This window comes from Thunnus maccoyii, chromosome 1, assembly GCF_910596095.1.
Source record: "Thunnus maccoyii chromosome 1, fThuMac1.1, whole genome shotgun sequence".
NCBI lineage: Eukaryota > Metazoa > Chordata > Actinopteri > Scombriformes > Scombridae > Thunnus > Thunnus maccoyii.
The window spans coordinates 40,723,815-40,736,009 of NC_056533.1; the positions used below are offsets into that span (position 1 = coordinate 40,723,815).

At 46.4% G+C, this 12,195-nt stretch overlaps 1 protein-coding gene across 1 annotated transcript in view; it reads right to left on the bottom strand.

The window, feature by feature from the left end:
• galr1b (galanin receptor 1b) overlaps positions 1-11,096 on the bottom strand; it is an 11,509-nt gene extending 413 nt beyond the window's left edge. The window contains exons 1-3 of the mRNA XM_042412826.1: positions 10,142-11,096; positions 6,762-6,827; positions 1-646 (exon numbers count right to left, since the gene is read on the bottom strand). The exon at positions 1-646 is cut by the window's left edge and continues 413 nt beyond it. Of these exons, the coding sequence (XP_042268760.1) occupies positions 311-646; positions 6,762-6,827; positions 10,142-10,831 (1,092 nt within the window). The 5' untranslated portion in view covers positions 10,832-11,096 and the 3' untranslated portion in view covers positions 1-310. The remainder of the gene's footprint in view (positions 647-6,761; positions 6,828-10,141) is intronic.
• Between the last annotated feature and the right edge of the window lie 1,099 nt (positions 11,097-12,195).

Consider the following 12,195-nt stretch of genomic DNA (forward strand, 5'->3'; position numbering starts at 1 on the left):
ATCCTTTTTACTTTTTGTTTCAATAAATTATAATGACGCTGCAGCTGTTGTGCATTAAGAGGATAAACAGGTTTCCATATTTGTAGAAAGTGTTTAAGACGATACGTTTGACTGACGGTCGAGAGCCGCGGTCAACACGACCACGTAGACACCGAGCCAATCACATCACAGTACGACACCGTCAGCTGGAACCAAACATTCAGGCTCCCTGAAGAACACGGACGTAGGCGGCGCCGTCAGGGACTCGTCCGCGCTCAGAAACAGCTCTGCTTCCTGTTTCCGCTGCAGGAAAACATCGTGTTCATGTTATTCATCCGATCACAGCCGCCTCCTCTATGTTGGTGGTGGAGTGCGTGGTGGAGTTCTCCATGCGGAAGCGCACCACCTCGCCGCCGGGCGGCAGCGAGTACAGGGAGCGGCAGGTGAAGACTTGGCGGCAGGCCTTGCGGAAGTTCTCAGACAGGAAGGCGTAGAGGACGGGGTTGACGCAGGAGTTTCCGTAGGACAGGCAGTGAGAGATGATGCGGAAGGCGAAGGAGGCGGTGGTCAGCGGGAAGGTACCAAACTCCACCCACATGGTGATGATGTGATGGGGCATCCAGCAGATGGCGAAGGCGGCGACAACCAGGAGGACCGTCTGAGCTGTCTGCAGGACAACAGAGAGGAAACATCAGTCTGGATCTGATCCTGAACTGTTTTATGACATTACTAATCAGAACAATTTATCCCCAAATACTCCCTAAAAACCACACCACAGATATTCCAGACCAAATACTTCCCTAATTCTCTCTCAAAACTACCTAAATATTGCAAAAAACACTCTATAAACATGTGCTACAAACTCCCCAAATACTCCCCAAATCATCAACACTGTACAAATAGTGTTTGGATTCATTTCCTTCCATCTAAACACTCCAAAAATACTCCATAAAAACCTCCCCAAACTCTCCAAACACCCCCCAATAACCCTTCCATCCAAACTCTCTCCCCAAACACTCTCCTAACCACAAATACTCTCCCAACACTCCCCAAACACTCCTGAAATACTCCACAAACACTCCTGAAATACTCCACAAACAATAACAAAAACACTCTCCTAACACTCCCCAAACACTCCTGAAATACTCCTGAAATACTCCCCAATAACCCTTCCATCCAAACTCTCTCCCAAACACTCTCCTAACACTCCACAAACACTCCTGAAATACTCCACAAACAATAACAAAAACACTCTCACGTACTCTTCAAACGATTCTTAATAACACTCTGCAAATACTCCTGAAAGACTCAAACACGCTCCAAACTCTCCCAAATATTCTCCACACTCCCCCCAAAGTTCCCCAAATACCTACAAACACTCTGAGAAACTCTCTATGTTCTTGGGTGTCTTGGTCGTCCACCAATCAGAAGGCCGCTGGTTCGATCCCCGGCTCCTCCAGTCATACTGAACCTCGACTTCATCAACATTACTAATTATCCATCAGTGTTTAGATTAATTAACGAATGTTTTGAGCTCTGATTCGCTGGCTGACATCTCCACAGCAACAGCAGGAGAGGATCATGGGTAATGTAGTATTTAGAGCTGTCTACCAAAATAACTGAAAAACCTGATTTGTCAGAAACAAAGTATAAATAATTCAAACTGTTGTCACAATATAAACATGTATGATGGTTACATCAAGGAGTAGATCGATTCAAGAAACATAAATAACACAGAACGAGGAAACTCAGTACATTTACTCAAGTACTGAAGTACAACGTTGAGGTACTTGTACTTTACTTGAGTATTTCCATGTGATGCTACTTTCTACATTTCAGAGGGAAATATTGTACTTTCTACTCCACTACATTTATTTGACAGCTTTAGTTACTTTTCAGATGAAGATTTGACACAATGGATAATATAACAAGCTTTTAAAATACAACACATTGTTAAAGATGAAACCAGTGGTTTCCAACCTTTTTGTCTTTTGACGTCTTACAAAAAGCAGTGTGTAGTCGGGGTCACATTTCACATGTCTATGAGTTGTTAACAGCTCCACCAAATAGTGATTTTTCCCTCTAAACTTCTCACATGCTTTCATTTCAATAAATGTTCAAATGATCCAATATTTCAGCAAAAATCAAAGATTAGAGAAAAAGTCCAAAAACTGAAAACAGATTTGTGTATCAGAACTTTGTTTTTTCTTCTTTCCTCTCCCATTAATCATCTCACCACCCCTCAGATTTATCTGCTGACCCTTTGGAGGGGCCCGACCCCTAGGTTGGGAACCACTGGACTAAACTAGCTAACTGTATATAAAGTAGTGTAAACTAGCTCCACCTCCAGCAGCTACAACAGTAACATGCTGCTCTAACACTGATGCTTCACTATTAATAATCTAATGATGTCATATATAATAATATATCAGTCAGAGGGACCAAACCACTACTTTTACTGCAATACTTTAACTACATCAAGCTCATAATACTTATGTACTTTTACTGCAATACTTTAACTACATCAAGCTCATAATACTTATGTACTTTTACTGCAATACTTTAACTACATCAAGCTCATAATACTTATGTACTTTTACTGCAATACTTTAACTACATCAAGCTCATAATACTTATGTACTTTTACTGTAGGAGGATTTTTCTTGCAGGACTTTTACTTGCAATGGAGTATTTCTATATTGATATATTGGTACTTTCATTTAAGTTCATGTCGACATTAAACAGCACTTCACCATGTGACTCCCCTCTCCTCCTCCTCCTCCTCCTCCTCCTCCTCCTCCTCCTCTTCATGCTGTTCAGGTGTAGTTTTGGTCTCATTTAGTTTCTTTAGTTTAAGTTTCATTCAGCCAGAAGTTTTTGGGTTTTTTTGGAGCTGCCGTCAAGCTCAAGACGTCGCTCATTCAGCTTCTTCTTCTTCTGTCCTGTTCTGTTGTTTGTGGTTTGTTTGAGTTTAACATCACGTTGACGTCGCTCAGCTCTGCGTCCTGTTGTCGTGGCTGTTTGCTGTCTGCGGTCAGACGGGTGAAAACTGCCTGAGTTTAGCTCAGAGGCACTTCGGCAGGCCACCGTGGTCGACAGCTGACGGTGTGCAGACGTCCTGTCGCAGCAGATCACGGATCAGTTTACAGCAGAGGGTCAGCGGAGCAGGAACAAAGCCTGCTGGGTAAATATTTAGACAGCAGGACTAAGAATAGAGGAGCTTCTCTCCGAGCTGCTCAGACATAATCTGACTGAAACCAACTTCAACCTGAACTTTTTCACGTTTCTGACATTTGTTTTCAGGTCAGTCAGTCAGAGCAGCAGTTTATAAAACCTGTGTATATGAATGACGGAGGAACCAGTCAGAGTTCAGGAACATTCAGGAAGTACTCAGACCTTTATTCTGACACCATTTAAATCATCAGTCGATACCCTATAACGGCGAAATAAAGACAGAGTTTTAGATGTTTTTGCAAATGTATTAAAAAGGAAAAACTGAAACATCACATTAGCAGAAGAGTTCAGACTCTTAGCAGCTGTTACAGCCTCCAGTCTTCTTGGGTTTGATGCAACAAGCTTTGCACATCTGGATTTATGGATTTTCTGCCATTCGTCTCTGCAGATCCTCTCAGGCTCCGTCAGGTTGGATGAGGACCGTCGATGGACCGCCAGAGTCTCTCCAGAGATGTTGGACTGGGTTCTGGTCAGGACTCTGGTTGGACCACATAAGGACATTTACAGAGTTGTTCCTAAGCAACTCCTGTGTTGTCTTGGCTGTGCTGAGGCTTCAGTCCAGTCTGAGGTCCTGAACGCTCTGGACTCTGATCTCGTGTTGAGTGTTTTCTCACCATTTTCTGGTGCTGACGTGCTGACGTGCTAACGTGCTACGGTAAGCGTATTGTGTCATTTCCGGTTGCTGACTGTGGTTACTGACAGTGTCTCTGCTGCTCCCAGCTCAGTTAACTTTGTGGATAAATACCTGCTGTATATTTAAACGTTCGCTAGTTTTGCTCAAGCACTCTTAGCTCTCTCCTTCTTTTACAGACTTTTCTCGCTAATCCGACAGTTGTTAGTTATCTTCAGCTCAGCAGTTAGCTTAGCAGCTAAACCTAGCGAAACAGTTAGCGATGGCTTCTCTCTCTCCCTCTCGTTCTCCTGCTCTGTGCGTCAGATGTTTAGTTATTTCTCTGCCTCCTTTAGTGATAGTGATAAGTGTAATAAATGTAGTTTATTTGCAGTGTTGGAGGCGAGGTTCAGTGAATTGGAAGCGTGGCTCCACACCATGGAAAAACAATCAGTAGCTAATGTAGTTAGCCAGCCCCCAGTATCCGGTGCGGGCCGACCTAGCGTAGCTCCTACTCCCCCGGTAGCTCCCGAGCAGCCGGGAAGCCAGGGTGGCTGGGTGACTGTCTGAAGGAAGCATAGCCCTAAGCAGAAGCCCACGGTTCACCACCAACCAGTTCATGTTTCTAACTGGTTCTCCCCCCTCAGTAACACACCTGCTGAGAAACCAGCTCTGATTATTGGCAGCTCCATAGTCAGAAACGTGAAGTTAGCGACACCAGCAGCTATAGTTAAATGTATTCCTGGGGCCAGAGCGGACGACATTGAATCACATTTAAAACTGCCGGATAAGAATAAACGTAACGATTGTTGTTCACGTCGAGAGAGTCTGAATACTTCTGTCAATGTGAATTTCCACTTTTTTCTTTTTGATTAATTTGCAAAAAAAGTCCAAAATTGTGCTTTTGTTTTGTTATGATGGGGTTTTGAGTGTAGACTGACGAGGGAAAAAAGAATTTAAATGATTTTAGCATAAAGCTGCAACATAACGTGGAAGAGTGAAGGAGTCTGAATACTTCCTGTATTCAGACTCTGAACTCTGGTTTTATACCAGATTTGTTCACATTTAGTCAAATAGTCTCCATTAAACATGTGAATCAGCTGTTAACAGCTGCTGTCTGCAATAACATGATGATCTGGAGGAGATTCTCTTTGTTCTCTGGTCTCCAGGTGGATTTATGGAGGTTTACTGGTGATGGACGTCAGAGATAATGATCCTCAGGAAGTGTCAGTCACACTGAATGATGTCAGTATGTGTTTCATGTCTGAGTTCTGACTCTGAGAGAGAGGACGAGTCTTTTGATCTCAGGAAGTATCTCAGTCTCAGCTCTCTGGCGCCCCCTGCGGAGGCTTCTGGCTGAATGTCCTGTGATGTTCATCTTGTCTGAATCATTCATTGTGTCCAACTCTACCCATAATGACAGGTGTTGCTGTGCTGCTAACAGACCATGTGACCTCTATGACTCGGGGGCAGGAAGTGTGTGAAGTGGTTTGTTTTCATTTGGATCAGAGAGAAGATGAAGACACAGAAGTGTTCACATCAGAAAAAAGACAGATTGTCCTAAAGTGTTCTGTCCTCTGGATGATGATTCAAACATAAGAAGAAGAGAGTAAATCCTGGTTATGAGATAGAAACCTCCCCACAAACTGCATATTTCAATGGAAACTGTCATTTTATTATTATTATTATTTATTTTAAGTCACAAGTATCACTTTTGGCTTCCTGTGTTTCTTGAATAGAATCTATTCAAGCATTGTTGAAGTCTGCGAGAGAAACTGATCTCTTTATGTTTCCTGGAGGTTTGGAGGAGGGAACAGTTAGACGATGCTACATCCTGTATATCTAAACATGTGTGTACAAATAGATGATACTGTAGGTTTGGCAGCTACAGTCTGTGTTTTTTGTTTTGTGTCTGTGTCTTTGCAGCAGCGGGGGTACAAGGAGGCTGGGGGGGGGGGGGGGGGCACCCAGACAACAGAGTTGATTTTGAGCTGCTGTTGTTTGATGTTGATGCATCTTGTCTGAGTTTTTGATTCATTGTTTATATTCTTTGCGTGTTGTGTGAACTGTACTACATGTTCTTTAATGTGGTTTAACTAGTTCAGGCTAACATGCTAACATGCTAACATGCTAACTCTCTAATCCAGAAGGCAGTTTAAAGGTTGGTTTGAACAGTTACTTTAAAATAAAGGCAAAATGAGTTAGAGACATGAAACCATGATCAGCTGACTGCTGATCACTGCAGTCAATTGAGGCAGCTGGCACCCTCCCAGCATGCACTGGGGCAACAGGCTGCTGTTCTTCCTCTCAGGTTCGTGTCATAGAGATAATTGTAATCATGAATCATTAGTTTCAGTTTTAAATGTTCTAATTAAATGTCACATGTTCTGCTCTGCTGATCAAACTAAGCTTGGATGGATTCTTGTTTAAACTTTATAAACTTTCATTAACATATCTACTCAGCGATCACTTTATTAGGAACAGCTGTTCAGTCTAATGTTATCCAACACAACAGCTGCTACAAACTGTTTTCATGAAACTCAAACATTTCCAGGTTTTGTTGACGTCGTCAGAAAGGTAAAAATTCTACTGTATGTTCATTATTGAGGTCATAGAGGGGTGTGGCGTTCCAACTATTTTGTCCACCCCATTAATATACATGAGGGGGGCCTTAAAAGACTAGTTTTAACACAGAGATCACCTGGAAACACCTGGAAACACCTGGAAACACCTGGAAACACACTGCACATGCTTTTTAACAGCTGATCATATTTTGTTCTCTGACTTCCTGCCTGAAGAGGAAGCTGCTACTCCAAGACTTTCAAATTAAAACATGTTTAATCTCCAGCCAGATACAGAGGAGGAGGAGGAGGGGGAGGAGGAGGAGGGGGAGGAGGAGGAGGAGGAGGTAGAGGAGGAGGAAGATGATGAGGAGTACCTTTGTCTTGGTGCTCTCAGACTTCTTGGTCATGTTCTTCATCTTTTTGTGAAGATGAAATAAAACCTGAGACAGAAACAAACAAACAAAGTGATCAGATTATTGATTATTTCTTCTTCTTCTCTTTGATTAACAGCTGGACTGCAGCGTCATTGATCTGTGGCAGGAAGTTGTGTTGCCATGGAAACAACGCTGCTTCATTCATGTAAACGCACCCTCAGACTCACAGACCAAACTACATGACAAGACATATATTTGTGATGTAAAATTTTATTTTATTTATATTGTTTTTTCTCTCTTATCCATTTTATTTGTCTTTGTTTTTATGAATTTTATTTTGCTCTATTTTATTCAAGTTGATTTTATAAATAAAATCAACTTGACTGGTGATGATGATGATGAAGAGCGCTGTCTAACACGTCAGCTGGGTTGAGATCAGGTGACTGTGAAGGTCGTAACGTGATTCATCCTGGAAGAGACCACTCCCATCAGGACAAAGCTGATCACTCACAACTACTTTGTATTGATTAGCAGTGACCCTTCCCCAAACCATGCCAGCATAACAGAGCCCCCAGACCCCCTCACTGTAGGGGTCCAGCATTCAGACCTGGACCAGTATCGGTACTCTGAAGTACTCTAAAGTACTCTGAAGTACTCTGAAGTACTCTGAAGTACAGGTGAACTACAGCAGGTGCATCAGGTGTGTAGACGGGCAGAGGGAAAGTCTGACGTCATCAGGTGGACAGCTCAGCAGGTCTGAGGAGGAGGAAGGAAGAAGTAATGCAGAGAGCTGATGGGGGTCAGCTGTGGGCAGCTGTGGGCATTAGTGGGCAGCAGTGGGCATTAGTGGGTAGCAGTGGGCAGCTGTGGGCATTAGTGGGCATTAGTGGGCAGCAGTGGGCAGCTGTGGGCAGCAGTGGGCATTAGTGGGCATTAGTGGGCAGCAGTGGGCAGCTGTGGGCAGCTGTGGGCATTAGTGGGCAGCTGTGGGCAGCTGTGGGCAGCTGTGGGCAGCTGTGGGCATTAGTGGGCAGCTGTGGGCATTAGTGGGCAGCTGTGGGCAGCTGTGGGCAGCTGTGGGCATTAGTGGGCAACAGTGGGCAGCTGTGGGCAGCTGTGGGCAGCAGTGGGCAGCTGTGGGCATTAGTGGGCAGCTGTGGGCAGCTGTGGGCATTAGTGGGCATTAGTGGGCATTAGTGGGCATTAGTGGGCAACAGTGGGCAGCTGTGGGCATTAGTGGGCAACAGTGGGCAGCTGTGGGCAGCTGTGGGCATTAGTGGGCATTAGTGGGCAGCAGTGGGCAGCTGTGGGCAGTTGTGGGCAGCAGTGGGCAGCAGTGGGCAGCAGTGGGCAGCTGTGGGCATTAGTGGGCATTAGTGGGCAGCTGTGGGCATTAGTGGGCAGCAGTGGGCAGCTGTGGGCATTAGTGGGCATTAGTGGGCAGCTGTGGGCATTAGTGGGCAGCAGTGGGCAGCTGTGGGCATTAGTGGGCAGCTGTGGGCATTAGTGGGCATTAGTGGGCATTAGTGGGCAGCTGTGGGCAGCAGTGGGCAGCAGTGGGCATTAGTGGGCAGCTGTGGGTAGCTGTGGGCAGCTGTGGCAGCTGTGGGCAGCTGTGGGCATTAGTGGGCAGCAGTGGGCAGCTGTGGGCAGCTGTGGGCAGCTGTGGCAGCTGTGGGCATTAGTGGGCATTAGTGGGCATTAGTGGGCAGCTGTGGGCATTAGTGGGCATTAGTGGGCATTAGTGGGCATTAGTGGGCAGCTGTGGGCAGCTGTGGGCAGCAGTGGGCATTAGTGGGCAGCTGTGGGCAGCTGTGGGCAGCTGTGGCAGCTGTGGGCATTAGTGGGCATTAGTGGGCAGCAGTGGGCAGCTGTGGGCAGCTGTGGGCATTAGTGGGCAGCTGTGGGCATTAGTGGGCATTAGTGGGCATTAGTGGGCAGCTGTGGGCATTAGTGGGCAGCTGTGGGCATTAGTGGGCATTAGTGGGCATTAGTGGGCAGCTGTGGGCATTAGTGGGCAGCTGTGGGCAGCTGTGGGCAGCTGTGGGCATTAGTGGGCAGCTGTGGGCAGCTGTGGGCAGCTGTAGCAGCTGTGGGCATTAGTGGGCATTAGTGGGCAGCTGTGGGCATTAGTGGGCATTAGTGGGCATTAGTGGGCAGCTGTGGCAGCAGTGGGCAGCAGTGGGCAGCTGTGGGCATTAGTGGGCAGCTGTGGGCAGCTGTGGGCAGCAGTGGGCATTAGTGGGCAGCTGTGAGCAGCAGTGGGCAGCAGTGGGCAGCAGTGGGCATTAGTGGGCATTAGTGGGCAGCAGTGGGCAGCTGTGGGCATTAGTGGGCAGCTGTGGGCAGCAGTGGGCAGCTGTGGGCATTAGTGGGCAGCTGTGGGCATTAGTGGGCATTAGTGGGCAGCTGTGGGCAGCAGTGGGCAGCTGTGGGCATTAGTGGGCATTAGTGGGCAGCAGTGGGCAGCTGTGGGCATTAGTGGGCAGCTGTGGGCAGCAGTGGGCAGCTGTGGGCATTAGTGGGCAGCTGTGGGCAGCTGTGGGCATTAGTGGGCAGCTGTGGGCAGCAGTGGGCAGCAGTGGGCATTAGTGGGCATTAGTGGGCAGCAGTGGGCAGCTGTGGGCATTAGTGGGCAGCTGTGGGCAGCAGTGGGCAGCTGTGGGCATTAGTGGGCAGCAGTGGGCAGCAGTGGGCATTAGTGGGCAGCTGTGGGCATTAGTGGGCAGCTGTGGGCAGCAGTGGGCAGCTGTGGGCATTAGTGGGCAGCAGTGGGCAGCTGTGGGCATTAGTGGGCAGCTGTGGGCAGCAGTGGGCATTAGTGGGCATTAGTGGGCAGCTGTGGGCAGCTGTGGGCATTAGTGGGCAGCTGTGGGCAGCAGTGGGCAGCTGTGGGCTTCCTTAAAGAGTCACAACAGGAAACATTTCTGAACGTAGCTGTTTATAGATGTTGCCATGGAAACAGAGCTGGGCTGTATATTCTCTTTCATCCTTTAAATCAACACAGATTATGTAGTAAGACTATGTCATGTTGATTGTTGGTTGGATGAGAACATCAGACTTCATTGTTTTTATGCTGTTTCTTAATGTTTTAATGCATCATTTAAAGCATAAATAAACCTGCCTGACGTGTAAAATCACGTCAGAGCTCCAACTAATAAACAAAAGAAACATGCTCATCTCTCACTGTGAATCTTTATATTTTGAAACTCCAGACCGGATCGTCAACGTTGCCTCCCGCGCACTAAGCGTTTTTACGCACAGTTTTATGATGAACGGGACTTTGCGCCCTTTAGCTCCGCTGCTCGGTTATTAATGAGACTTTTACAGCCGCTGGGAGTCAAACATTACCCCGTTAAATGAGCACTTTTTGCACTGACCTTGGCGTAGCAGCAGCTGATGAGCAGCAGCGGCAGCAGGTATCCGAGTAGCACGATGGTCACCTTGTAGGCGCGTCTGGCGGCTCCAGACCAGACCTCCCAGCAGAATGTGCTGTTGGGGGCGGTGTGGTGGCTGGTGAGGACGTGGTGCTGGGCTACCGGCACCGAGCACACCAGAGACAGCGTCCAGATGACGCACACCCCGACCAGCGCGTTCCTGCGGCTCCGGACGCACGGAGCGTTCTTGGAGCGCACCACGGCGATGTAGCGGTCCACGGACATGGCCACCAGCGTGAAGACGCTCACCAGCATGCTGACCATGAGGAAGTAGTGTCCGGCCTTACAGAGGAAGGCTCCGAACACCCACTCATCCAGAGAGTAGATGGTGGCGTGCAGCGGGACGCACACCAGCAGGAAGATCAGGTCCGCCACGCTCAGGTTCAGGATGAAGATGTTGGTTGGGCTGCCGGGGCGCCTTGTCCGTCCTCCCCCACCTCCTCCTCTGTACCTCACCTTCCCGATCACCACCATCACCAGACAGTTCCCCACCACTCCCACCACGAAGATCAGCCCGAACACCACCGGCACGATCACCGCCTCCGGCCCGGACGCGCCGCCGCCGGACGCCTCGGACCGGGTGGACTCCGGGGGCTCAGCCCGGCCGGAGGAGTCGTTTCCCGGCAGCAGCATGTCGGAAGCTCGCGGGAGGAGCTGGAGGTTTAAAGAAGAAGCTGGAGGAGAAGACCGTGACTGACTGAAGGACCGAGTCCATGGTCCGGATCAGACTGGAAACACGGCAAGTTGCCGGCAGCCTGACGAACCGCTTCCTGTCGGGGATTTCAAAGTTAAACCAGTGAAACCAACTGACTGCGAGTAAAAGTTTAAAAGACTTTTATTGTAACAACAAGCAGCGAACAGGATGTAAAGTTGTCCTCAGAAATTACATTTTTATCTGATAACTGAGTTAAATAATGAAAATAGTAAAGTCTTATAAACAGTTAATAAACAGTAATAACTTATTTTATTAATGTTCAGTATTTATAATAATTTTCCCATGAAGACATTTTATATTATTACAGCTGTGTTTTACTATGTCGTCATTGATTATCTGTTTATACAGCAGCAAACACTTTAGTTATTGATTAATACATTCATAACACTAATATCTGCTGGTTTATAGTTATAAACCAGTTATTACTGTTTATAGACTATTATTGATGATGATGAGGGAACGTGTAGTAAAGTCTTATGTGTATCGATATTTATAAAGAAATGATCTGTAAATACATTGTGTTGTTATTATTATCAAATAATATCTTTCTTTACTTCTCTTTATTAATAAAAGGTTTCTCTGTATGTTTACGTGTCTATTAGTTCTTTCCTGTCAGCTTTTTGTTTATTTTTGTTTGTGATTTCTGTATAAATAAAGATAAATTATTATTTGCACACAGAAAGAAAACTTCATGAGAAATAAACTTTCAATAAAACTGTCATAACTTCTAAAAATACATTTTCCTTTCCTGTTGATTCGTGTTGTGTAAACATGTTGAGCTTTAATGAAGACGTGTGACTGACGGGACGCCGGCGGCGTAAATCACTCGCACACTTCCTGCTTTATCTGACCTCATGAACATCAGTTTAATCATGTGTGTCGACACAATAAAGAACAGAAGGTGATCAGAGTGTTTACAGTTCATTTCCTGTCCCGCGATTTATGATATCACACATATAATAACATGTTTATGAGTGTGTGTGTGTGTGTGTGTGTGTGTGTGTGTGTGTGTGTGTGTGTGTGTGTGTGTGTGTGTGTGTGTGTGTGTGTGTGTGTGTGTGGTCCAGGTATTCCTCATGTTATGGGGACAAAAAGCAAATCCCCTTAATGTAAATCATCAATCACAGAGTGAAGACTTGGTTTAAAGTTAAGGTTAGTTTAGGGTTATAATAAGGTTAGTTTAGGGTCATGTTAAGGTTAGTTTAGGATTATTTTAAGGTTAGTTAAGGGTTACATTAAGGTTAGTTTAGGGTTACATTAAGGTTAGTTTAGGGTCATGTTA